This window comes from Trichosurus vulpecula, chromosome 4, assembly GCF_011100635.1.
Source record: "Trichosurus vulpecula isolate mTriVul1 chromosome 4, mTriVul1.pri, whole genome shotgun sequence".
In the NCBI taxonomy this organism is placed as follows: domain Eukaryota; kingdom Metazoa; phylum Chordata; class Mammalia; order Diprotodontia; family Phalangeridae; genus Trichosurus; species Trichosurus vulpecula.
The window spans coordinates 105641759-105668999 of record NC_050576.1 but is presented as its reverse complement, the minus strand read 5'-3'; the positions used below and the strand labels follow the sequence as shown (position 1 = coordinate 105668999).

The window sequence follows — 27241 nt, the reverse complement described above, 5'->3', positions numbered from 1 at the left end:
AAGATCTGGGTTCAGCTCTTGTTTCAGACACTTATTAGCTACATGAGGCTGAACAAAGAATGTAACCTTGCTCAGCCTTAGTTTCTTTGTCTGTGAAACAGGGATAATAATAGCACCTACCTCTCAGGGTTGTTGTAAGGGTCAAATGAGATAACATATGTAAAGTGCTTTCCAGACCTTAAAACTCTCTTATAGATGCTAGCTTTTATTACTGGGGCAGTGGATAGAGTACGGGGCCTGAAGTCAGGAAGATTCATCTTCCTGAGTTCAAATCTGGCCTCAGACACTTATTTAGCTGTGTGATCCTGGGCAAGTCACTTCACTCTGTTTGCCTCAGTTTCCTCATCTGTAAAATGAGCTGGATAAGGAAAAGGCAAACCACTCCAGTATCTCTGCCAAGAAAACCCACATGGGGTCACAAAGAGTCAGACAGGACTGAAAAACTACTCAACATTATTATTATTATTATTATTATTGTTGTGTAGATGGGATCTCTTATTCAGGGCTATCTCTAGCTAAGTTTTATCATGTGCTTTCTTTAAAAAATATTTTTACTTCATTAAGTGTTTCCCAATTATTAAAAAAAATTTAGCATTCATTTTTTAAAATTTGGAGTTCCAAATTCTCCTTCTCCCTCCCATCCCTTCCCCACCCTTGAGAAAGCAACATGATATTAATTATACAATATCATATATTTTTAAAAGCAGCCTCCTAGCCTAGACAATCTGATTTGGACCTAATGAAACAATTCCATTCCCCGCTTCTCTTGGGGCTTTGGTTTTCCTTGGCCAGGGAGCAGGGAAACCATGGAGGGCAATCGGTCAATCAGCAGCAATTTATTAAATGCTTACCTTGTGCCAGGCACTGATCTAGGAGGCAGATTGGGGATGGGGAAGGAGGTTAGTCTGTCAACTAGCATTTATTAAGCATCTAGTGCCAGGCACTGTGGTAGGTGGTGGGGATACAAAGAAAGGCAAAAACCAAGGAGATCATAGTCTAACGGAGGAAGCAATATGCAAACAGCTAGGTACAAACAAGATGTATACAGGAGAAATTGGTGGTAATCTCAGAAGAAGGGCACTAAGAAAGGAGGACTGAGGAGAGGTAGATGGGGGAGGGGAAAAGAGGAAGGCTGGGGAGTTTACAATCTCAGCATGTATGCAAATCTACCCCTCCCCCTGGGACTACTTTTTCCTGTAAGCAATTTCATTTTTATATTCTGTCATTCAAGATGGGCAGAATGGGAGAGAGCAAGATTTGGGAGCAGGCAGCATTCACAGGGCCTGAAGTCACCCCACTTTCATTTTTCTCTCTCATTAAAAGAGCTAGTAACAGCAAAGATTGTTTTTGTGACTGGCATCCAGGGTGGGTGACTAGGACCCATGACTGTTGTAGTCCATCTACTACCTTACTTTGTACTCCCTGGGCCTCTTATTCCAATCCCCAAAGTTCGGGATATTGAAAGGGGGTCAAGAGTATCAGGTGCTTTTAAATTGGAGAAGCAAGAAAGGAGGTTAGTACTCCCTTTCTCTCTTGGGAAGGCACTGGACTGACTGCCACTCCCACGGGGTACAGCTCTTCCCTTCCGGGGAAGGCACTGCCTCTCCCTCAATCCCTGGGTGCCAAAAGCATGGAATCAAACTAGAAAAGAGGAATGGGTAGGTACTGGGAAGGTAGTAGGGTTCTTGACCTTCAGTGGATACAATCAATCTCTGGACTACTCCCAGGTCTCTTCTCATGGTAGCCTCTGCCACTGGCATTTTTCTGCCTTCCCTGCTGAGATGCCAGGTCTGGAGTGAATCAATGACTACCAAGAAGGCTGAGCATTTGTTCAGGATGCAGGCCAGGCCACTGAACAGAGTAGTACCTAGGGAGCTGCCTCTGGCTCCTTCAGTTCCTTTTTCCTCAGAAGAATTTATTCCAGGGATTGTAGCTGTTTGGCTGGCCTACAGGGAAAAATGGGGAGCAGACTGAAGAATCAGTTCTCAAGTAGCCCTGAGTCCTAGCCCCACCCCCCTCTTAGCAGCTGCCTTCCAGGATGCACGGAGCTCCAAGATAAGAACTTGGAGTCTGGCCGTGGGGGAGGAGGGCTGAGTTTCCTGCTCCCCACCTCCCTCTTCTCCCCACCTTCCTTCCTTCCTTCCTCCCAGGACACTCCCTCCCTCTCTGGCCACAGCCTGCCTCCTTACCTTGCTTTGGCTCTAGGCTAATCATGGAGGATTCAGGAATAAGTGCCTCTGAGACTCAGGGTTTTCCAAGATTACAGTAACTTGGATAGAGTGAACTTCAAGGTCCTAGCTAGATCTACGTTGGCTTCTGACCTTGGACCTACCCATGTTATTTCTCTACCTTCTCTTCCATAGAAGTTCTTTCCACGATATTCCCCACCCCCACCTTTAGTCAAGGGTTCCAGATGTGTTGAGGAAGGAAATCCCAAGCCCTTCCCCACCCCACTTCTAGTCAAGGTTTCCAGATGTGTTGATGAAGGAAATCCCCTTCCACCTTCTGTTATCCAGCTGTTGAGATCAGCTTAGCTGGGGTTATTTCTTGATACCTCCCCTTCCCCCCACCTTTCCCGCTACTTTGCCACTGACCTGTCACCTCCTTCCACTAAGAGGGAAGGCAAGCAGAAATGGGGTGTGGTGAGGAGGGAGGTGTCAGAGCCTGATTTCCTGGGCACCCGTCATAGTCACAGCTGCAAACCCGGATAACATCCCTCACTGGAGGGAAGGGTTAGGAGAGGGAGGAGGCTACTGTATGTATAGCAGGAAAGAGATGGAGGTGGGAGTTTTGGAGGAAGTCTGCTGTATTTGCTCCATTAGTCATGAATTGGGCAGGATCCCCTGGAGAGTAACATGCTTTTTGATTGGCATACGGTTTAGGGCAGGGAGGACAAGCTGGTAATTTGGTGATGCTGCTTTTTTTGGCCCTCTCAGCTCCTGTGCTGTGTTTACAGTAGTTAGGCTGGGAAGCTTGTGACCTGGTCGTGGGGGTTTGGGGGCATTGTGGTGCTGAACACTAAGACTCCCATAAATCTCTCTGCTTCCCTCTCCCTGTCTTCCCAAGTAGCACAGGGCTTAGGGACTGACCAGACTTCCCCTCTATAACTCACTGTGCCCTCGGCTCTTCTTAGCCTCCTGTTTCTATCCTGCTGAATGAATGAACAAAGGCTTAATGTGCAGATAATAAACACCTAGGGAATGAGGTTTCAGAGCTGTAAAAACCAAGGCTTCAGTGCATTTTAGCAGGGTTGTGAGAAGCAGGTGAACGTGAATATTTATGTTTATAAAGAAAGACCTTGTTCTTAGTGGTTAGCCTTCTCCCTTATTCAAAAATTATTTTGTAATTTATTTTTATGCATTTTCTATTCACTTCTCTGTGTATTTTTTATCTCCCCTTCCCACCCCCCACCTTGGAATGGAAGCTCCCTGAGGGAAAACCATTTTTGTCTTTGTTTTCTTAGTGCCCATCATGGTCTGGAGCTCTTAGTAGCTGTTTAATGATGGCCTGTTCAATTAAATTGAAAGACCTCCATTTCTCTTTTTCCAAGTTGCTATGCCATTTCCTCCGGGACCAAGATGGGGGGCAACAGAAGCTTCCTTCCCTTTTTTTCTCTCCCCAAGGCTAGGTTATACAGCTCTGTCTGCCATTGAGATCTCTTTGCTGAGAAGAACTGCCCCATGTTCTTATTGATGGTTTTGAGCCAGCTAGGTGGCATTGTGGCAGCTAGGTGGCATTGTAGATAGAGTATTGAGCTTGGAGTTCAGGAAGATCTGAATTCCAGTCTGGCCTCAGGCACTTACTAACTGTGTGACCTTAAGCAAGTCACTTAATTGCTGTCTACCTCAGTTTCCCCAGTTGTAAAATGGTGGTCATAATAGCACTTACCACCCAAGGTTGTTGTGAGGCTCAAATGAGATAATATTTGTAAGGCGACTACTATTATTCCTTTCCTCTTCCTTCCCTCCACCTCACCAGCAAACATGCCCTGGGCAGCCATGAGTACATCCAGCAGTGTCGAAAGTTTGATACCGACATCCGGCTGCAGCTGATGAAGCGCAAGGAAGTTCGGACTGACTTGGCACGGACTGTGAGTTGGGAGGGGTTTGGGAAGGGGAGGTGGTGGATGAGAGTGCAGAGTTGGGGGGTAGGGGCACAGGGGTGATGTGGAGGGAGAGTGGAGTAGGGTTACTGCCTAAAGATGGGGACCTGCCTATCGCACCCAGATGAATGATGACCAGAGCCCATCCACCCTGAACCACTATATCCACCTTCAAGAGAGGCCTGTCAAACAGACCATCAGCAGGTGAGAGAGGGCTGACTCCTGGAAAGAGCTGATGCGGGAGAAGACAGAGCAGCTTAAAACACCTCTGCTTCCCTATTCATCGCTTACCTTGAGTAAAGCGCAGCGGTAGGCGATGGAGGAAATAGATAAGACCCAGCCCCTATCCTTATGGATCTTACAGTCTGTGGGTCAACTCCCTCCAAACCAGAGGAAGCTCTGGTATTAGTGCTGAATTGGATTATGGGGGAAAGGGCCCCCTCCAAGATTTGTCATATCTGGCACTCAGTCCTTGTGGCTTCTGTTCTCCCACACCTCTTCACTAGTTTCTTTGCCCACTAGTTCCTCTTGCTTTGATACTCCCTTCTCGGATTGGGGGATGGGGAGGTGACCTGTCTTCCTTTTGTCTTCATGGGACTCAGGGGAGGTGGGGGGAAATTTGGAAGCCAGAAGAATTTGGGGATTGTGTGATACGAATTTTCCTAAATGTCCTCCCCCAGTCCTGGAAATTGTAGAACTTTCTTGGGAAGAGGGAGGAATAGATCCTTCTACTTACCATGTCTGCCCTGATCTTTGCTATTTCTCTCTATCCCCTTCCCCCAAATCCCCAGGCAGGCCCTGAGTCTTCTCTTTGATACCTTCCATAACGAAGTGGACGCTTTTCTGCTGGCCGAGGTGCGTCTGTGTAGGTTCTGGATGGGGCTAGGGGAAAATCTCCCCTCCCAGTCTGTGTTCCTAGGTCATATGAATGCTCTAGATTCCACAGGATCTAGAATTATCCTTTATGGGGGACCAGAATGGGGTGGAGACCCCTCACTGCAGTTAGAATAGCTAGAATTCTGAGTTGGCATAGACACGACCAGAATTCTTCTGCCTGCCTAGAATTTTGGTCCTTCCTGGTAATCCTCCAGGGAAAAAGAAAGTGCTCTTAAAGAAATGACATTACTATCTTTTAGTCATCAGGCAGTCACTGAGTGCCTATCCCTTACTTTCTTCATCTATAAAATGAGAGGGTTACGTAGACATACAAGAACAACGCTAGCCAGAATTTGTATAGTGCTTTAAGACTTGCAAACTCTTTTACATTCAGAAATATAATAATAATGATGATAATAACAACTTTATAGAGTTCTTTTAGGTTTGCAAATCGCCTTCCATGCGCTATCTCATATGATCCTCACAGAAACCCTGTGAGGGACGTTCCACTACTATTCCCATTTTTCTTTTCCGTAGAATGGGAATGATCATATTGGCACTATTGATTGGCACTAGGGCAGTGTTGTGCGGAGAGCACTTTAAGCCTTAGCGTCCTAAGGAAATGTGTGAACTCAGGATGAAGAAGCACAGAATGTGTTTGCCTTGCCCATGAGGCCAGTGACTCAGATGAGGGTGAATGTGATGGGTGATGTTGTGGGTAATAAAGTTGAATGAAGTTGGAGACACAAAGTTATCTAGTGGACTAGGTGCTAGATTGGCAGTCGGGAGACTTGGGTCCCAGTGCCGCTTCTGATACTTAATGAGATGTGTGAACATGGGTGAATCGCTTACCCATTCTGTGCCTCAATTTCCTCATCTGTAAAGTGAAAGATTTTGTGGTTAAGTCGTGTCTGACTTTCTGTGACCTCCATTTGGGGTTTTCTTGGCAAAGATCCTGGAGTAGTTTGCCATTTCCTTCTCCAGTTCATTTTACAGATGAGGAAACTGAGGCAAGCAGGGCTGAGTGACTTGCCCAGGGTCACACAGTTACTATGTGTCTGAGGTTGGATTTGAACTCAGGTCCTCTTGACTATAAGCCTAGCGCTCTAGCTACTGTGCCCTGTGTACTCTATCTATGAGCTGCCCTAAAATGAAACATAATATGGACCATCTTCTACTTAAAACCTTTTCTGATCCATATAGATACTAGTGCTCTCCCTTCCAAACCATTCTATGTGCATTTTATAGACTTTCTAATATATTTTAATTTAATTTGTAATATAGATTATGTAATATATATACATAATATACATATATGCATAGATATAAATACACATATCCTTCCCTTCTTCCCTTACTTTATTGTGTACATATACAATACAACACAGATAGACATACACACATACATACAGACATACAAATACATGTTCCACATATATATATGCATAATATAGAGACCTGGACTCAAGAAGACCTGAGTTCAAATCCGGCCTCAGACACTTACTAGCTGTGTGACCCTGGGCAAGTCACTTAACCCAGTTTGCTTCAGTTCCTCATCTGTAAAATGAGCAGGAGAAGGAAATGGCAAACCACTCCAGTATCTTTGCCAAGAAAACCCCAAATGAGGTCACAAAGAGTCAGACATGACTGAAATGACTGAACAACAACATGCATTCACCTGCACGTATACATACATATATACAGATACACATACACATACATAAACTAATATACACATACACATAATTTTATACACATGTATATATGCATGCATATTACATATATATATATATATATATATATATAGAGCTACACACACACACACACATATATGCATATATATATTTATATATAAAATCTCCCCCATTTGAATGTAAGTTCCTTGATGACAGGGACTTTTTCATTTTTGTCTGTATTCTTAGGGCTTAGTGTGGTGCCTGGCCCTGGGTAGATGCTTCTGGTTTAAATGATTGAAAACCTTAAAGGAGTATATAAATGGAAGATTATTAGGTGCTTTGAATGACCTTAATAAATTGGTCCTATTCATGTTCCCCTCCTGATTTCCCTGGAAATTTGTCACCTCAAAGAGCTGGGGAGAGGGGATATAGAGGAGACCCTAAATGCATTTGCTTGCTATAAACTGACAGTTGCTTTCTCTGAGCTGAGGAATGTTGGGTGGGGTGCCCCTAAAGTGGGTTTTGGGGTAAGTAGGCATGGGCAATTCAAAAATGGTAGGCTTCAGAGGATTTACTTGGCTGAGTGATGTTTGAAAATAATTTACAGGGTTCACTAGTATGGTCTGATGGTCTGAAAGTTGCCTGTCTCCTTTTCAAGTCAGCTTCCCTTTTGAAACTAAGGGAATGGGGTAGGATGGGTAAGAAAGGGGAGTTGTCTGGCCCTGGTGTCTGCCAGCTTCCCTGTATCGCTTCTTGCAGGGGGATTTCCCACTGAAGGCCGACAGGGTGGTCCAGTCTGTCAAAGCCATCTGCAATGCCCTGGCTGATGTGGAGTCCCCAGAGATCACCAATGCCCTCAACCAGCTGCCACCTTGCCCCTCTCGAATGCAACCCAAAATTCAAAAGGTAAAGGCACAGAGGAGGAGGGGTGGGGGTGGGGGGCTACTGGGAACTGGGCAAACTCCCAGGATGACTAGATGTCTACTTTTAAAAGTACCTCTGCCTGCCATCCTTCCCTCCCCACCCCCCAGACAAATACTTTATTTCCATGTCCTGGGAATTCTTGAGGGGCAGCAAATTGCTATTCTTGTTGGAGGGTGAGAACAGGACTATTCAGCTCTCCACTCCTCACACACCCCAAGATTGGTCACTAGGAATCCAGTGTGACTGAATTCTTCATTTGCTAGAGAGTTGGGCACTGCCTGGCAGCTTTCTAGTAGGGCCTCTGTGGAGTCAGGGCAGGTCACCAAAACAGGAAGCAGAGCCTGTCCTTGAAGAAAGGGGATGCTTTACATTTTTGTACTGCGATGAAAAGTGTTTCCCTAGAGCCATTAGCTCCTCTCACCCTCCCTGTCCCACAACTCAACAATAATTTATTTACTCATTCCTCCCTCCTACCCTTCTTCTCTTCCTTTTACTGTGTATGTTCCACCCTGTATGGTAAACCCCTACTTCAGAGTGGGGGACGGCCACATCTCCTAGGCTGTGAGCCTTGGTCAGCTTGCTGTACATTTCTGTCTGGATCACAGACTATGCTAGGGCACGTAGGCATCTGTGCCTTCTCAGGGACGGGGGCCTGAGTATACCCTGTGTCCTGGAAATGTGATGGTCACTTTTTGGAACTTTGATGATCATCCTTGAAAGATTTGCTCCCCGCCCCACCCCCCGAGTATGTCTGTCCATCTTTTAAATTTCTCCAGAGGCCTATTTTTCCTTCTTCCTGAGCAGCCACTGTTCTTCAGATGATCACATCTGGTGGCAGCTGGGGGTGCCTGGGAAGGGTTTGACTCTTAGCTGTGGCAGAAAAGGCCACGGCACTGAAACAAGCCTTCTCTTTTCCCCAACAGGATCCAAATGTCCTGGCTGTGAGGGAAAACCGAGGTAATGCAGCTGGCTGCAAGTTCTTTCCATCTGCCTCTTGGGGAAAAGCACCCTCACCTAGCTTGCCTTTTCCCCCCTAGTTTATTTCAATTGTGTGTGTGTGTGTGTGTGTATATGTGTGTGTGTGTGTGCGTGCGTGTGTATGTGTGAGTGTGTGTGTATGTGTGTGTGTGTGTGTGTGTGTGTGTGTGTGTGTGTGTGTGTAGCCATGCTGGTGTATACATACTTTCCAGTACGAAGTCTGAGCACAGCTGGTCAGCACATTTTGCTCCATGAACTCTGTCCTCATAATTTTTACTCATTATTCCTTGTGGTGTTCCTGGGAGGTATTGATAGGGTGGGGTAGAGGATGGTGAGGCTGAGTCGTTGTTGCCTGGGTTCCAGATGGGAAAACTCACACTTGGAAGATGATGGTTGTTTCCTGGGCATCTTGGCTTGGCTTATAACACCCCCATCCCTACCCCCACCCCCAAGTTTCCATTTTAGCATTCCTCTCCAGGATTCTACTATTGTGTTTTAGGCAGGATTCAGGAAGAATTTACTACCTCTCCCCTTCCCCCTGGAGAGAATTAGGCTCTCTTATACATGCACATAACCAACCAATACCCCATTCCTCTGTGGGTTTCCTAGATCATCCAATCCCAACTCATGTCATGGTAATGAGGCCCCTGGGTATGTGTGTGGAGAGGGGTGGGTTGGGACTCATTTCTTTTCTCTTCCTTTCACAGAGAAGGTAGTGGAGGCATTGACAGCTGCCATCTTGGACCTGGTAGAGCTCTATTGCAATACATTCAATGCTGACTTTCAGACAGTAATGCCTGGAAACCAGAAGCATGAGCTGATCCAGGAGGCCTGCCTCCTTTCTGGGCCTCTGGCTTTCACAGTTTATGCCACTCACAGAATTCCTATCACCTGGGCTACCAGGTGAGTGCCAGGGCCGGGCAACCTCAATGAGAAAGCAGTGTAGTGTGGTAAAAAGAACAATGGGCCTGCAATCAGAGGACCTCAATTAAATCCAAGCTCTCATGTTTCCTACCTGTACAACCTTGGATAAGTCACTTAATTCTTGGTTTTCTTCATTTGTTTTTACAAGAGGGTTGGAGTATCTAGCTTCTGAGTTCTCTTCTAGTCTTAGTTCTAAGGTCCTATGAATGTTGGCTGTCTTGGTTTCGAATAGAAAATGAGTTGACAGAACCACTTTCTGTCTCTTCTTAGCTTCCCCTACCTTACTGCTGGGTTAAAAGATCTCCCCTTGACTGCATGGGGTAGTGGAAAGAGAGCCCTGGGCCTGGAGTCAGGGGATTCGGGTCTGAATCCTGCCTCTCAGACACTAAGTAGCTATGTGACCATCGGCAAGTCACATAAACCTTTTTGGCTTCCAATTTCCTCTTCTGTAAAATGAGGATAAGGTGTAATGTTTTATCTCTTAGGAAACTAAATTTAACATTGGAAAGATTTCAGGGGTCATCTAATCACCTCATTTTACACAGGAGGAAACAGACTCAGAGATTGTGCTAGAGCAGTGTCTTGACATATGTAGCTTGCTCAAGTCACAAAGGTCATTAGTGGCAGAGGTGGGATTCTAACATATACCCCCTGACTCCAAATTCAGTTTAGGGGAGAGAGTGTTCTGTAAATCACCGAATGATAAATACATGTGAATTGTTGGTAATTATGGAGAAACTCTGGACCCTAAAGGGCACCCGGAGTGGGCTGGGAACTCCCAAGGGAAAAGGAAAAAGATGGCCACAGTGGAAGTGGTGCCATAGAATTAGGAAAAGGAGCCTCAGAGTCCATACTGTGCCATCTCCTTTCTCTCTAGTCTGTGCAGGCATCCCAGCCCCCTCCCAGTTCTGGGCCTGAGGGAGAGACTGTGACAGATGGCCAGTTCCCAGATAGAGTGCATGCCCCATGGCTGATGTCTATACTTCCCAGTGGAGACACAATGGGAAGGGGGAAGGGAGGTAGGAGATGACCCTTTGTTTGGGGTCTCTAGGCCTGTAGGAGTGGGAGGAGGGGGCTATGCAGTTGGTAATCCTCCATTCCTCTTCTGGAGCCAGGGTGGATGAGTGGGGGACCAGAGGAGATGTGGGGGAGTTGTACTTGGCGGTGTTGTAGTCAGTGTGCTGAGCTGTGTAGTAGTCAGTGGACTCCACCCCGCCCCTTCCCTCCCCTTCATCCCCACCCCTAGCCCTTCCCTTTGTTCCATACTTAATGTATTCCTCTGGGCGATTGGCTGGGAACAAAGGAGGCAGCCTGGGAAATCGGGGCCTTCTCTGACCTCTCCTGTCACTAGGCACCTGTCATGAGCCACAGGGACCCCCATGTGTTGGCATTCATGGCGGCATATGTCGTTCTTCCTCTCCCTCCTCCCCCGTACACAAACAGGGCATGCCTGGTTAGTTTGGGGGAATAGAGAAAGAGCAGACTTAGAAGTTGAGGCCCGGGAGGCAAAACTGAAGAGAGCCCTTGCTTGCTTGGTCGGAATGAAAGAAACCTCTGGGGGCTCTGAGCTCCAACTTTGAGCTGAGGAGAAATAAAAGGTTAGAGGTCGCTTCTCCCAGAGCGGCCTTCGGAAAGAGGCTTTCTGATTTTTCTCTCCCTGCTCCCTTGCCCTCCTCCATGCCATTTTGGGATTTCCAGGCTTTCCCCTGTAGGGTTTGAAAGGATTTTAACTAGACAAAGTGGCTTCTGGAATAGCAGGTAGGCCTGGAGGCCTTGTTCGTTTATTCATTTGCACATGAAGCTTTCTGACTAGAATCAGGGTGAAGGAGGTGGCAGTAGGGAAGTAAGTGAGTTTGGCAGTTTGGGCAGGGAAGCATGGGACCCTCATCTGTTCTGTGTCCTTTTGTAGCTATGAAGACTTCTACCTTTCCTGCTCCCTCAGCCATGGTGGCAAGGAACTCTGCAGTCCCTTGCAGACCCGAAAGGCTCATTTCTACAAGTACCTCTTCCACCTCATCGTTTGGGATCAACAGTAAGCCATCCTCTACCTCCCCAGTCCCCAGGCTCACAGGACCTGCTCAGAGTTTGAGACAGGCAATGTCCACTGTGTCAGTCAACTGGTGGGGGGTGTTTAGGGCCCAGTTTCTGATACCCCCTTAAAAGCTCGAGTACCCAGGCCAATGGGCTAATGATGGAGTGTCCTCTGCCAGAACCTCACCCTTTCAGCTTGCACATAGCCCTAAAGGAGGGGATATAGATGAGCATCCCTCTGAATACTCTCTTGCTGGTGGCCAAATCAGTGGGGTCTATAGGATAGACCAACAAGCTGGTGAAAGATAGGAATATTGTTGAGAAATGTGGGTTTTGGCCAGATCAGTTTAGGGGTTCTTAACCTTTTCTGTGTCATGGATTCTTTTAGCAGTCTGGTTTTTAAATGCATAAAATACATAGGATTTAAAAGGAAGCCAATTATATTGAAATCTATTACCAAAATGTAAAAAAAAATTCAGACATCTCAACTTAAGAACCTATTGGTGGGGGCAGCTAGGTGGTGCAGTGAGTAGAGTACCAGCCCTGGAGTCAGGAGGACCTGAGTTCACATCCCGCCTCAGACACTTGACACACTTACTAGCTGTGTGACCTTGGACAAGTCACTTAATCTCAGTTGCCCTGCCTTCCCCCCTTAAAAAAAAAATTGGTGTAGTAATGATCATAATAGCAGATAACATTTACCTAGCTCTTGAAGCTTGGCAAAACACTTTGTATAGATGATCTTATTTGATTCTCATAATTCCAGGAGGCATACAGGTCTGGAACTTTTTACTAGTAAGACAACATGCAGAAGACCTGGGTTGAGTCTATGCTCCGCTCCTTGACTAGCTGTGACTGTGAGGCAATTCATTAAAGCTTCCCAAGCTTCACTTTCCTCATCTGTAATATGGGGCTGATATTTGCCCTTCTACCTTACTGGTGCTTGTGAGAATCAAAGGAGAGCATATCTATGACATGGCCAATGAATTGTGCTGATCCAAAGTAGATTGATTTTTGTTCTTGGCCTGGTAGTAAGCTTTTTGGTTGTCGTTATCCTTACTAGTGGTTATAATGCCTGTTTATGTGAGTACTTTAAGCTTTACAGAGGGCTTTCCTTATTGTGAGACAGATAGGAAGCTTAGCAGAAAAGACTTGTTCCCTGAATCAGTGGCTTCTGGTCGTTTTCTGTTTTGGTGAGCTATCTGTTCTCTGTTCTACCCAATTCCAAGAGAACCAGTTAGGAAAATCTTCTCTAGTTTGCTGCCTGCCCCCTTCACTCATCCCAGCCAATTTAATTAAACTAATATATATTAGAAGATTACCATTGCTCCGTGGGTTGGAGTCCTGGGGTAGGTACTTGGGAGTTTAGATGAAAAAACCCAATCCTTACCTTTCAGGGAACACATAAATAGAACCAATTACAAAGATGTTTTGAGGTAGCCAGGTATTTCCAGAATGATATGAGTGGGTTATTATCAGAGAAGACTTCTTGGAAAGAATAGGATATGGTAGGCAGGATTAGATAGAGGTTGTTCTAGGCATGCGAGTAGGCTGTATCAGCTGTTGTGGTTATCCTTTAACAGGCCCCTGCCCCACCAGGTGGAGGCTGCAGGTCTACCTGGTGCTGCTACTTGGTGGTTATGGAGAAGTATTTAAGGATTGAGCAAAAGAAGCATCAAGTGGCAGGTCACAGAGCATGACCTCAGCTTCAGATGCCTCTCCCTTCTCCCTTCATTAAGCCGGAAGAAGGCCCAGGAACTGGCTCCTGGATGGAGAGACAGTTGGGGGAGAAGAGTCAGAGCAGTCTTTGATTTCCTTTGATGCTGGGTCACCAGATCCTGCCTCCTGTTACCAAAATGGGGGATCAACCGACTCTCAAAATAGTCCCAGCAGCCGAGGGTTGCTGCTCCCAGCCAAGCCCCAGGCTGGCATGTTCCCTGGCTGGTGGAGAGGGGACTAATTATAGTTGTACAGGCCTCCTAGGGTAAAGAAAGCTGGGACAGAGTGGTGTGGTCACAGTCCCTGGAGGGAGCAGATTGCTGGTCCACATGGAGGTCTCCCTAGAGGAGATAGGGGAGTGGGGCTTCCCTGTGGTGCTTGCTTTGGGGAAAGGCCATTTGTTATGGGACTGTAGCTAAGGGGTAATCGTGCCAGTGCCCTCTGGCTATGAATCAGCCTGGCCCCAGGCCGGGAGGGTGTGACTGTGTGGACTTTGGCTCAGAGACCGACTTGGAAGGTAAAGTAGGTCCTCCCCACCCCTTTCCTCATATTGAGCTGGGGGTGGGGGTGGGGAAGTACAACTGATGGCCCATGATGTGGATCTGGGGGATGGGATGCACACAGAAATCTGGATATCTATCTTTTGTTTCCATCCCTTGGGGGTGGGGCTTAGGAAGCACCGTAGGACTTTCAGGGAGCTCTTTGGCTTTCAGAATTTAGAGTATGAGAAGATGTGGCTAGAAAGAAGATTTGGGCGGGGGATATGATGAAAAGTTCTGGTGAGCTGTGAGCTACTGGAGACAGAAGACATACTGCTCCTTCCTAGTTCTTATTAGTGGTGGGGAATAAAGAAGGGATCCAAGATGGAAAAAGAAAATGTGGTACTGCTTGATTGGGGTTCGTGGTGGCATTACTGAGGAATCCTAAAAGAGGGTGGGAATCCTACCAAGTGGGATGTGTGTCCACCCTAAGACCTGATGTGGACCAGATTGTTGGAGTCTTGTTGGTTCATAGTTGGCATTCTAAAAGTTGGTGGGATTTTGCACCCCACCCCACCCCTGTCCCGGCCATTGTTTTGGAGTTCACAGGAAGAATACTCTTTGGTTCTGGGAAAAATCTGCATTTTGTCTAATGTTTTGGGGATTCTGCCAGTTCTTGAGGATGGCTTCTCCCAGAGCTCCTATCTCCACCCTTAAAGAATAGGAACAAACTGAAAGTTTCTACAATACTTCTTTGGATGATTTATGGAAGAAAATAAATCCTGTGTGTGGTATCACCCCCTGAGTTGGATTTTCCTTCCCTTTAGGATCTGCTTCCCTGTTCAGATCAACCGGCTGCCCCGGGAGACGTTGCTGAGTGCCACCCTCTATGCCGTGCCCATCCCACCACCTGGCAGTTCTTCTGAGGCCAATAAGCAACGACGGGTTCCTGAAGCCTTGGGCTGGGTCACCACCCCCCTCTTCAACTTTAGACAGTATGTGTGTACCCCACTAGGCCAGAGGCAGTAGAATTGAGGCTACCTGGCTTTGGGATTTTTGGAGATGGGCCTAGTTATGGAGTTGTTTGACTCTTTAAGCCCACTTCACCTTCTCTTTTCTTCCTGCCTCTGTACAGAGCACAGCCCAAGACTTTTGGGGGGAGATTAAAGAGAGGAGAAACAAGACAAAATAAAACACAGAAGCCAGAGATCACACACAAACACACATACACACAACCCCACGCCCCTAACACACCCCTAGGATACAAACAATAGCATCTGGGCAGAGTAAAGACACATGTATTTTGGGGGAAAATAAAGGGACCTGAGCTAGAACTCAGACCTAGGTCAATTTAGTCTAAGACCTCATGGGGGAGATATTTTTTGGAATGATGGAAAAAAAGTTCATGATTTGTTGGAGAGCAGAGAGGTGCCTCCAGTGAGGTGATAGGGGTCCAAAGGTGGTAGAAAGCAAATGATGAGTAGGATCTATATGACTCCTTGGTTTTGCTTGGTCCAATCTCTTTCATGGGCTCACCCTAGCACTATTGCTCCTACTTAGGGTGCTGACCTGTGGCCGGAAGCTTCTGGGTTTGTGGCCAGCAACTCAAGACAATCCCAGTGCCCGCTGGAGTGCACCTAACTTCCACCAACCTGACAGCGTCATCCTTCAGGTGAGCCTTGGTCTCCAATTCCCACCCCTTCCATTCATCCTGGATCTTCCAGAGGCAGCTCTCTCACTGGGGATTATGCTCTATTTGGGGATTTCTATGAGCCTTGAACTCTTGGAAAAGCAGAACAGTGGGGATGGAGGTGGGGGTGGGGCAGGGCAGTGGGTGGCATTGTGATGAAAGTGACCAGGAAAAGGTTGTTGGGGGTGAGAGGAGGCAATTAGGGTCAGTCCTATCCTCTTGGAGATCAGTTTTGATTCTAAGGCCCTCGAAGCTGGGGTCTGAGACTCCCTAGAGACAATCTGATTCCGTCCCTCAGGGTTCTTTGTAATGAGTCTTCCCTATCATCTCCCTCCCCACACCCCGCAGAGCCTTCCCTTATAAATTACCTTGAGTTTACACTGTATATATTTTGTCCGTCTGTAGTTATTTCCAGTTGTCTCTCCCATTACAATGTGCCCTCCTGGAGGGCAGGGAAAGTGTTTTCACCTTTCCTGGTGTTCCCAGCACTTAATGCAGTCCCTGACAGGGAGTAAGCACTTAATAAATACTTGTTGAGGACTCGATGATTGACCCCAAGAGCTGCCCTAAACCCAAATTCCCCCCCTTTGAGGAACAATGTAGGACATTCTCCATCTTTCCACTCTCTCTGTATTCATTCAGCTGAATGAGTTGGATTGAGGTGTTCTTTGGGGGCAGGAGAGGTACCAAGGCCTGGTTGGGTGGGCTTCTATCTTCCCCTTCCTTTATACCCTGAGGCATAAATTGATTCCATTATTCACCATCAAATATTGATTATCTACTGGCCCTGGGATAGTAAATATTCGTTAAGCCCCTCCTGTGTGTCAGGGACTATGCTAATCATTGTGGGTACAAAGAAGGGTAAAAGACAGTCCCTGTTCTTAAGGAGCTCCCAATCTAAAGGGTGAGACATCATGCAGTCAATTATATAGAAACAAGCTCTGTACAGGCTAAATTGGAGATTTAGCAGTAGAATTAAAAGGGATTGGGAAAGGCTTCACGTAGAAGGTGGAATCTTAGCTGGGACTTGCAGGAAGCGAGGTAAGATAGCGGGAGGAGAATGAGAAGTCAGAGTTCCCAGGCCTAGATAAATCACTGCCCCCTAGTTCACACTCATCTTGATTCTTATCTCTCTGTTCCTTTACCTGCCCTCCCTCACCCCAATCCTCCAGATTGACTTCCCCACCTCAGCCTTCGACATTAAGTTCACCAGCCCTCCTGGAGCAGAGTTCAGCCCTCAGTACGAGTTTAGAAGCCTTGGAGGGGAAGACCAGCAAAGGCTCAAAGGCATCATGCAGAAGGAGTCATTATACTGGTGAGGCCCCTGACATCTGACCCCACCTGTCGCTGCCCAGCCAGGCACTGAGCCCTGTCCACATTACCAGCCCCAGCCTCCTCCCACATCCCACGTTTATGTATGTCCAAGAGAATTGAGGGGGTCCCTTAAACCCCTGTTGAATTGGGGGGTTAAGCACGGATTACTTTGAGTAGGAGAGAGGGTTACAACTAAAAAATGGGTTCCCCAGACTTTATCCTTGGGTACAGCTCTAAGAGGGCAGCTGAGTGGTACTGTGAATAGAGCACTAGGCCTAGAGCCAGAAAGACTCATCTTCCTGAGTTCAAATCCAGCCTCAGACACTTACTAGCTGTGGGACTCTGAGCAAGTCACTTAACCCTGTTTGCCTCAGTTTCCTCATCTGAAAAATGAGCTGGAGAAGGAAATGGCAAACCGCTTCAGTATCTTTGCCAAGAAAATCCCAGATGGGGTCATGAAGGGTCAGACACGGCCAAGATGACTAAATAACAACGACACAGTTCTACAAAGAGCAGAGAAAGCTGGGATAGAAAGGTAGATCGAAAGGCTCTCCATGCCCTCCCTTAGTCATGGCTCAGAGTTCTTTCAGAGCAGGTTTACTTTCCTCAGGGAGCCTCGTAAATTAGGAGACTCCCCAAGGTGGATTCCCACCCCAGATGCCACATGCCCACCTCCACTTGCTTCACAGTCAGGAGAACCATTTCTCCCTTTCTTTCTCTCTTCGCTTCTCTAAACACACAGACATTCTTGCATTAAAGGATCTGGTGCTAGAGCAAAGGAGTTGAGGCTGGTTTTAGCTGTGGGGTGGGGTGGGGCTTGGAGAAGAGGGGAAGAGACTGATTTGTAGGAGCTAATAGGATCTGGACGCTGCTGGTCTTTTATCTCTCTCCCAGAAAGATGCTTCTTTGCCACCAGCATTAGGGGAATGTTCGCTCCAGCCTGGTCTCCCTGGCTTCTCAGTCCAGCCTGAGCAGAGGGTGACTACAGACCCTCACTTGATTCCCCTCTCCCTCAGCCTTGAAGCAGCTGATTCCTCACTTCATTAGCTCAAGCAGTTTTCACTTCCCTTTTTAGACACCTGATGTCAGCCCATCCAGAGAGAGGAAGAGATGGTTCAGGAAGGTGTCTATCCTATTCAATAGCCTTATGCACGCAGACATACACACACGGAGCCTGGTGGGGTGGCTGCTGCCCTCTGGTGGCTAGATGGGGAGTGCTACCAGATATTTCTTAAAAAGGATGTTTTCCAGGGAAGCTGGCTGTTGGTTCCTTTGGCTATGTCTTGCTGCTTGGAGCTTGGTACCTACATCTCGGATTTCCCTGAGTTAGAGTGGGAATAAGATTAAAGTCAATATGTCTTGAAATCATAAAAAATAAGAGCAAAATTTCTTGGATAGATCTTCATCCCTCTAGGGGACTCAGTCTTCTTGTTGCCTTGTCCTGCCTACCACAGGCTCACAGACGCTGACCGGAAGAGGGTGTGGGAGAAGCGCTACTATTGCCACTCAGAGGTGAGCTCCCTGCCCCTGGTGCTTGCCAGTGCCCCGAGCTGGGAATGGGCTTGCCTGCCTGACATCTATGCCCTCCTGAAGCAATGGACACACATGAACCACCAGGATGCCCTGGGACTCCTGCATGCCACGTGAGTATGACCTGCATCACCTTCTCCAACTGGATATGCTTCCAGATCCCAGGGCCCCCATGACGCTGCCTCCCTGGGGTGACCCAAGGGCAAAGCTAGTACTGGGAATGGTTCTGAAGCAGGTGAAGTTTATGCTTTCCTTACTTTCCTTATCCCAGGAGACTCCTCTGGCCTCTCAGGACTTTGATCTCCTCCAGATGGTTGGCATCTCCTCTTCCTAGTCTGTCTACACTAGTAAATACCCCATGCTATGGAATTATTCCTCCCCTTCCCCTCCTCCCCCCCCTCCCCCTCCTTCTCCTCCCTTTTCCCTTCCCCCTCCTCTTCCTTCCCCTCCCCCCCTCCTCCTCTCCCTCCTCCCCCTCATCCTCCCTGCCTCTGGCTTTGTTCTCTCAGAACCTTTTGAAGTTACAGGCTTGCTAACCTCTGATGACTGACTAATTACAGTCACAGAATTTCAGTGGTGGAAGGGACCTTAGTGGCCATCTAGTCTAACCCATACCCCAAAAGAATTCCCACAGCCAACAAAGGGACATCCACCCTTTGCTTGAAGACTAGCAGTGAGGGGAAGGCCACTTTCTCCTAAGGCGATCCACTACCCTTTAGCTCTGATTCTTAGAAAGTGTTCTTTGGCCTCAATTTGCCTCTTTGCAGCTTCTACCCATTGCTCCTCCTTCTGTCCTCTAGGACTAAAAGAACAAGTGGAATCTTTCTTCCACATGAAAACACTTGAAGGTAGCTATCGTATCCTCCCTGAGTCTTCTCTTCTTCCGGCTAGAAAACCCCCCGTTCCTTCAATTCAGAAGACATGATCTTGAAGCCCTTCACCTCTTGTGGATGTTCTCACCTGTCATTCTCCTTCCTAAAATGTGATGCCCAGAACTGAATATACACCCCAACCGGGAATCTCACTGGGGTGAAGTACAGCTGGGTTATCACCTCTTTATTCACCCATTGTGCCTGCTATATGCCAAGCACTGTTCTAGGGCTAAGGGTACAAAGATACAGCCTGAAATTGGCCCTCCTCACATCCAGGATCTTACATGCTGTAAGGGCTGGCATACACAGAACTTATATCTGTCTTAATACAGCCCAAGACTGCATTGGCTTTGGGGGCTATGATATGACACTATTAACTCCTATTTGGCTTAATTTCACCCAGATCCTCATCTTTTTGAGACAAACTGCTTTCTCACCATGCCTCCCCCCATCTTGTACTTGTGAAGTTATTTTTTTGAACCCAAGTGGGAGATTATTATCATTAAATTTCACTTCATTAGAGTTAGCTAGCTCAGTGTTCTAGCCTGTTCAGATCTTGTTGCAATCTGACTCTCATCCTGGGTGTTAGCTATCCCTCTCAGCTATGTGTCAGCTGCAGTTTTGATGAGTATGCCATCTGTGCACTTGGTTCATTCATATTACAGGCATTTATTAAGTATCTATGAGGTGCCAGGAGCTGGGGATACAAAAATGAACCAGTCCTTGCCCTCAAAGAGCTTACATTCTCTTTTATTTCTTCATCTCCATAAAGCTAAAATGCAGGCTAAGCTGGTTATTCATCTGAAAGGGACCTTAGAAGTCCTAGAGTCCATGCAATCTCCTGATGGGGAAATTGTCTCCGACAGCATGATTTGTATAATTAGGGTTCTTTCCCCAGGGATAATTGTAACTGAAAATGTTTTTATTGGTATCATGTTTTAATATCCCTGTCATTTCTAGATGTATCTCTAATTCCTCCCCTACCTATCAAGCCATTCTTTATAATAAAGAAAAAAGAGAAAAAAATTAGCCTTTAAGCAAAGTTAACCATCACATCAACTGTGATGTGATGAGCCTAAGAATATAGGCAATACTCGACATACATATTCCCCTGTTCTACAAAGAAGGAAGGCAGGTGCACTTTGTCATCTCATCTTCAGGGCTGAGCTTGGCAACTATGGTTACTCAGTTCAGTTTTTTATTTTGTTCTTCATTGCATATATTGTTTCCTTGGTCCAACTTCCCATGTTTCTCTGAATTATTCCTATCCATTGTTTCTTACAGGGTATTTATGTTTTCCAAGATAATTCTAGGACACAGCAATGACAATCCAAATTAGAGTCATAACTAGGAATTCTTTCACCTAGGGAGGGTGTACAGAGGACGATGGAATTTGGAGGTGGGGGTGCTGAAGACAGTCCCACAGACTGCACAGGACAGTCTGATTGTGGATGCAGAGGGTCGAAAGGGTGGCTTATCCCTCAGAGACACCTGCTCAAGCCCCATTAAGGGTAAAATTGGGAGAGCGGTGTCACAGTGAGGGATTTGGGTGGTGTGCAGGTGGAGAATTTGGAGTCATGGAGATGACTGTCTTCTCCAGACTCTAGGGAGGGAGCATGATCCCCAGTGGTCCAAGCCTAGTTATAGCTCTGACTTAAAGACAAGGATATCTGAGGTTAATGAATATTTAGGTGCTCTGACATGCAGAGTATTTTCAGTCAAAGTGGGGAGAGAGGGCCTTTCCGTTTTCAGCAAACTTCTCCATGAGTGTGGCTGCTTGTTCCTCCTGTACCCAAAACCTTCTCTAATTATGGGGATACCAGTACCTGCTGGAACATGGTATAATAAAAATAAAGACCGGGCGAAGAGTCAGGAGGCCTGATTTCTAGTCCCAGCTCTGACACTTAACTACCATGTAACATTAGGCAAGTCACTTTACTTCTTTAAACCTCAGTTTAAATTGGATGACCTCTAAGTGTCTTCCCAGCTCTCACATTCTAAGAAAGGATGGCGGGGTGCAAGTGTCTGCATCATTTTCCCACTTGCAGTGTCTTGGAGGAGTTACTCAAATTCCTCTGCCAACGACTTTATCCGAAGCAGGTACCTGAGATCTCCCCTGATCATAGTCCCAGTACAGCCAAGAATGGGCATGGCTGGTCTGCAAAGGCAGAGACAAGGACTGAGCTGTTCCACATAAATATTGGGTCTCTGTTTTGTAGTTTCCCAGACCAGGAGGTACGCCGTATGGCTGTACAATGGATTGACTCAATCTCCGATGCAGAACTCCTGGATTACCTGCCCCAGTTGGTGCAGGTAAGTAGAAGAAAGTGGGTGGCTGAGGTGGGTCTCTCTGCCCTTCTTCCTCTCCTGATCATATTCAATCCCACCCCCACTCATGCTGGGTATGGTATCTCTTTTGAGACCCTGAAAAGGGGGAAAATGATGCTAACACCTATACCCCACTCATTGTAAGGCATTAGTGAACAGTAGATCTAGAGTGAGAGACCCTGGGGTCAAATTCTAGCTCTTCCACTTGCTAACTGTGTAACCTTGGGCCCACTTAGCCTGTTGGGGTCTTAGTTTCATCCCTCAAAGCTCTGACTCATTGACTCCAATGTGGAGGAGGCGCTTCAAGAAGTACAGTCAAGACAAACCAAATTATGTTTCCCCATATTCTAGACATAATGCTATATTTACCTTATGGTCTAGAAGACCCTACTGAGTAAGGGAAACATTGGGAGGAGGGTGGGTGGTATAGACATCAGCGGAAAGCTAACAAAACCTCACTCTAGTGCTCTCTCTCCCTTTTTCTTTCCCTGGAACAGGCCCTTAAGTACGAATGTTATCTTGATAGCCCTCTGGTGCGCTTCCTCCTGAAACGAGCCGTCTGTGACCTGAGAGTCACTCACTATTTCTTCTGGTAAAAAAAGCACAATGCAGATGGGTGGGAAGCAGATGTGTCTTTCTTGTTGGGTGTGCACACACATGACCTCTTTAGGCCCCAGTTTTCCCCTAGGAAAATGAGGGGGAATGGGCATATGTAATCTCTAGGATCTCTTCCAGTTTTAAAGGTCTGTGATTCTCATTTTATGTGTAGTTCCAAGCATGTAGAAACTGGGAGTCAGAAGAACTAATTCCTGGTCCCCAGTTTTGTTATTGACTAGGCTAGGCAGTCTTGACAAATCACTCACCATCTCTGGACTCTTCTTTCCCCTTCTTGTAATTATAGGGAAAATCATTCTTGCTATCCAGAGATGGTGGAGTGATAAAAGAGAGAATGGATGTGAGGGTACTTCGAGTTCTATGTAACTATGAGGCAAGCATGAAGCTTAGCTTGGGTTCGGGTTTGCAGGGGTATAGACCTCTAGCTAGGGTACTGAGAGGTGGCCTACCATAGTGGATAGAGGGCCAACCTTAGAGTCAAATTCAAGCCCTGCCTCTGACATGTACTGACTGTGTCAACATGGTTGGGTTATTTAATTTCTTGGTGCCACGGACAATCTTCTAAGATGATAAGTTACAGGTAATATGCTAATCTATATGAGTAGAAAGATTTTCCTCACAGAAGTTCCCCATCCCTGAAATCAGCAATCTGCCCCACCCTCCCTGCCAAATGTCATGAAAATAAGGTGTGGATATGTGTTGAGGGTGGAGATAATATCCCTCTCCCTATAGAGGTAATATGTCTTTTCTTTTGGAGCTCCTCTAGGGGAGGCACTGCCTTTTTATTTAATAATTGTATCCCTGGCACTTAGCCTAGGCCTAACATATGATAGCCACTTGATAAATGTTTATTGGATTGGGTTAGGTAGTCAGTGGGGGGTGGAGGGAGGGCAGGTACTTCCAGGTGCTGTTTCCCATGTGATGCCATTTTTCCCCTGTAGGTTGCTGAAAGATGGCTTGAAGGACTCCCAGTTTAGCATCCGATACCAGTACCTGCTGGCGGCTCTGCTGTGCTGCTGTGGGAAGGGGCTTCGGGAGGAATTCAATAGGCAGTGCTGGCTTGTCAACACCCTGGCTAAACTGGCCCAGCAGGTCCGAGAAGCAGCTCCATCTGCACGGCAGGTATGTGGATAAAAGCTGCTGCTAGCCTTCCCACCTTTGCCCCAACACAGCCACTGTAACCCGGTAGCCAGGGTCTGGGGTGCTGGTGCTCATCATGGAGCCTCTCTAGCCCCCTGCTTTCAGGCCAGGATTACATTTCCTAGACTCATAGCATCTTATGAAAGGATTGGCAAGAACCTCAGGGACCATGTGGTCCAGCTTGTATCAGAACGGGAATCAATCTTCACCACCTCTAACTCCTCTGCCACATGATTTCTTGGCTTCCACGGAAGAGATGGAGAACATCCTCTCCTGGAAGAAAGCCCATTCCACTTTTGGACAGTTCTAATTATTTCCTTATATTAAACCAAAATCTACACATTCTTCCCACTGCTCCTAGTTCTGCCCTCTGGGACCAAGAGAAACAAATCTCATTCCTCTTCCAAGTGACAACCTTTTAATTACTGGAAGAGAAAGCTTTGGTCACTGCCCTACCCCCCACCTCCTACTCCTGCCTCCTGTCTTCTGTTTTCTGGGCTAAACATCTCTAGTTCCTTTAACTAGTCACTTCGTGTCAGGGCTTTCAGATTTGGAAGGTGGTGTGAGAAGGGAGGTATTTATTAGACTTTATCTGAAGGATTTCCATATGAACTTTCTCTAGGGTCTTATTGCCCAGTGCTCTGTGTCCACCAATAAACCATCCATGGAGAGTTGGGGAAAGTCTTTGTCCTTGTCATCTTCCTTCCCTTCCTCTCCTTACATCTCCTCCTCCTTCTTCTTCCTCTAACTTTTTCTCTTCCTCCTCTTCCTCCTCCTTCTCCTGTGTTGGTACACAGAAGCTTTGAGCTCTCAGGGGCTCACCATATTGGTACTGGATTTAGTAAGGCTTTGACTGTCCTGCGGCTTAGAATACCCCAGCCGTCCAGCAGCAGGGATTATAGGCATGTACCACGATACCCAGCCTTTCCTTGTTCTTGAAGGTCCCTTAGAAGGAGAGGACAGTAATAAAAATGACTGATACGTGTAACGCTTTAAGGTTTGCAAGTATCTTACAGCCATTATTTCATTCAAGCTGTATTTCATTCATCTCACCCTGTGAGATGGGTAACTATTTCTATTTCCATTTTACAGATGAGGAAACTGAGATCACCTTGTCTGTGGTCACCCATATATTGGGTATTAGAGTCAGGATTTGAACCTAAGTCTTCCTGGGTCAGCACTTTCTCCAGACCAGTTTTCTCAGGCACTTCTGAATGTCTAACACCATCACCCCTAATTACCCTAAACTATACGCTGCCTTGGGGAGATTGATAGATTTTCCCTTCTTGCCCTTTCATTCTTTCTTTCTCTTTCCAACAGGGGATCCTTCGAACAGGGCTGGAGGAAGTGAAGAAGTTTTTTAAGCTCAATGGCTCTTGCCGGCTGCCTCTGAGCCCCAGCCTTCTGGTTAAGGGCATCGTGCCACGGGTGAGTGGATTTCAGGTGTGAGGCTCCTCATTTATCTAGAAATGAAAAGGGACTAATAATTATGGTTTTCCTGTACCTTTGCAACCCCAGGAACATGCTCTGGTTTCTCCCTGAGAGATGTCCCAGGCTGGGAACCTAGCTCTCTGAGCACCTCAGAGGACCCAAGAACTCTAGCTTAGGACGGACCAGAGTCAAAGCGTGTAGGCAGGTGTTATGCATAGTGTCTGGCCCTGTGATTCTGCTACTGTCTCCTTGTGGGCCATTCAGTAAACAGATGTTGAGTGCTAACTATGCCCAGGGTGCTGTTTGTGTTATATAGATAGAAAGATAGATAGATAGATATAGCTATAGATATGGATATGGATGTAGATATAGATAGATATAGATATATGCATATAGATAGATCTATAGATAGATAGATGGAGAGACAGAGAGAGAGAGAGAGAGAGAGAGAGAGAGATGAAGGGAGGGACAGAGAGAGAGAGGGAGAGAGGAAGAGAGAGAGGGAGAGAGGAGGAGAGAGAGAGGGAGAAAGAGAGAGAGAGAGAAAGGGAGAAAAAGAGAGAAGGGAAAGGTCACGTCTGGAGAAAGCAAGGAAGGCTTTATCAAAGAGGTGGCATTTGAAATAGGCTTTGAAAGATGGGGTAGAATTTCAGTAAAGGGAGAAGACATCCCTGGAGGAAGGAATGGAATGAGCAGAGTTATGAAAGTGGGAAAGTATAAGATATGTTGGTAGTAGTGAGGAATAATAATAATACCAATGATAAGAACACTTATATACCCCTTTGAGGTCTGCAAAGTGCTTTATATATGTTATCTTATTTTATCCATACAACCCTGTGAGGTAGGTGTTATTCTTATCCCCATTTTACAGGTGAGGAAACTGAGGCTCAGAGAGGTTGTGACCTTACCTGTGGACACATACCCACTAGATATCAGAGTCAGGGTTTGAACCCAAGTCTTCTTGCCACCAAGTTCACTCACAACTATACATTACAGCACCTACCTGCCTCAGAGTAGTTGTCTAGTTCAGCAAGTGGAAAGGGTTAATTCAGGGAACACATGTTAGATAAAGCTGGAAAAGCAGATTTCATAGAGCACATTGTTGTTGGCCTTGAATGCCAAGCTGAGGAGTTTGGACTTCGTTTAGAAGATGTGGGGTGCCGTGGAAAGGTGCTGAGAAAGAGAGGAAGAAGATCAAAATTGTATATTAGGGAAATGAATCACAGGGGATTGATTAGAGGCAGAGACTAGAGGCAAGGAGGCCAGTTAGGAAGCTAAGGCAATAGCCCAGGGGTGAAGCTGGAGGGCCGAAACTAGGAAGGTGACAGTTGGAATGGAAAGGAAGCAAAAGTGACAGGAGGACTTGGGCTGGGGTAGGATTTCAGGAAGGAGAGATGACATTCCCTGTCAGAGATGGGAAGAGGTCGCCATCCTCTCCTCTAAAATAATCCTAATTCTGGCCCGTCTCCTTCCCTGTGGCAGGATTGTTCCTATTTCAACTCTAATGCGGTCCCCCTCAAGCTCTCTTTCCAGAATGTGGACCCACTGGGTGAGAACATCCGTGTCATTTTCAAGGTGAGAGCATCATCCTAGGGTTGGGTCAGGAAAAAAGAAACCATGATGGGCCAAGGGGTCAAGATTGCTCTTACAAGCACTAACCTTGGCGAAACACATCATAGCCCCGATAACCAGTTCCAGAGACCAACTGTAAGCCCCAGAGACTCCTCAAGAATCCAGGCACATGCCTGATTTTATGGAATGGGGATACTGGGAAACTCCCTTTTATAAGTCCACAACTCTCCCTTCCCCCAGTCAAGGTACAGAGCCTCAGTCCACTTCCTTTTCTTTGCATCTGATTTTCCCTACATGTGACAGGATCAGTAGATGTCACTGGGAGGACACCAGAATGTATTGAGACATTTCCTGAGCACCTTATTTCTGAAGGGAATATGAGAAACAAATACCCCAAATGTCAAATGAGTGAGGCCAACAAGTATCATGGGGAGAGGGAAGAAGGGAACGAGCCAGTATGCTAAGCACTTTGCCAATACCTCATTTGATGACCACAGCTCTGTGAGGTCAGTGCTATTATCATCCCCATATGATAGTTAAGGAAATTGAGGCAGACAGGGATGCTCACCCAGCATCTCACAACTAAAAATCCAGTCGGGGGCTGGATTTGAACTCAGGTCATCCTGACTCCAGGCCCAGGAATCTACGCACCAGGCCACCAAGCTGTCTCCAGTCATAGGATTTCAGAAGGAAAGACATTCACTGTGGATTGAACTGGGACATGAACTTGATTCACGAATGAATAAAACTGAGAGGCAGTGTGGTATAATTGTCTCTGAATCAAGAAGACCTGGGTTCAAGCAGACACTTACTAGTTATGTTGGCTCTGTGACCCAGGACAAATCACAGGTTGCAAAGCAGATACTGTTCCATGCTGCCAGAGGGGGTTTCCTCACTGGGAGTTCCCTATCTTAGTGAAATCACAGGTCCAGTTCCACCCCTTCCAAAGCAAAAATGAAGGGTAAGATTCAGAAAACAGGGGTAGGGGAGGAATCTCATCTTTGTTCTAACACAGAAAAAAAAAAAGATAATTTCTTCCT

The 27241-nt window shown here is 46.6% G+C and overlaps 1 protein-coding gene across 2 annotated transcripts in view; it reads left to right on the top strand.

Moving 5' to 3' along the window:
- PIK3C2B (phosphatidylinositol-4-phosphate 3-kinase catalytic subunit type 2 beta) overlaps window positions 1-27241 on the top strand; it is a 77797-nt gene that overhangs the window by 31436 nt on the left and 19120 nt on the right. For both annotated transcript variants that reach the window (XM_036756003.1, XM_036756004.1), the window contains 16 exons: window positions 3979-4090; window positions 4227-4306; window positions 4894-4957; window positions 7414-7560; window positions 8502-8535; window positions 9264-9459; window positions 11390-11512; window positions 14537-14704; window positions 15270-15381; window positions 16572-16714; window positions 18168-18356; window positions 21335-21428; window positions 21941-22035; window positions 23000-23180; window positions 24519-24626; window positions 26112-26204. In XM_036756003.1, coding sequence (XP_036611898.1) covers window positions 3979-4090; window positions 4227-4306; window positions 4894-4957; window positions 7414-7560; window positions 8502-8535; window positions 9264-9459; window positions 11390-11512; window positions 14537-14704; window positions 15270-15381; window positions 16572-16714; window positions 18168-18356; window positions 21335-21428; window positions 21941-22035; window positions 23000-23180; window positions 24519-24626; window positions 26112-26204 — 1939 coding nt within the window. The remainder of the gene's footprint in view (window positions 1-3978; window positions 4091-4226; window positions 4307-4893; window positions 4958-7413; window positions 7561-8501; window positions 8536-9263; window positions 9460-11389; window positions 11513-14536; window positions 14705-15269; window positions 15382-16571; window positions 16715-18167; window positions 18357-21334; window positions 21429-21940; window positions 22036-22999; window positions 23181-24518; window positions 24627-26111; window positions 26205-27241) is intronic.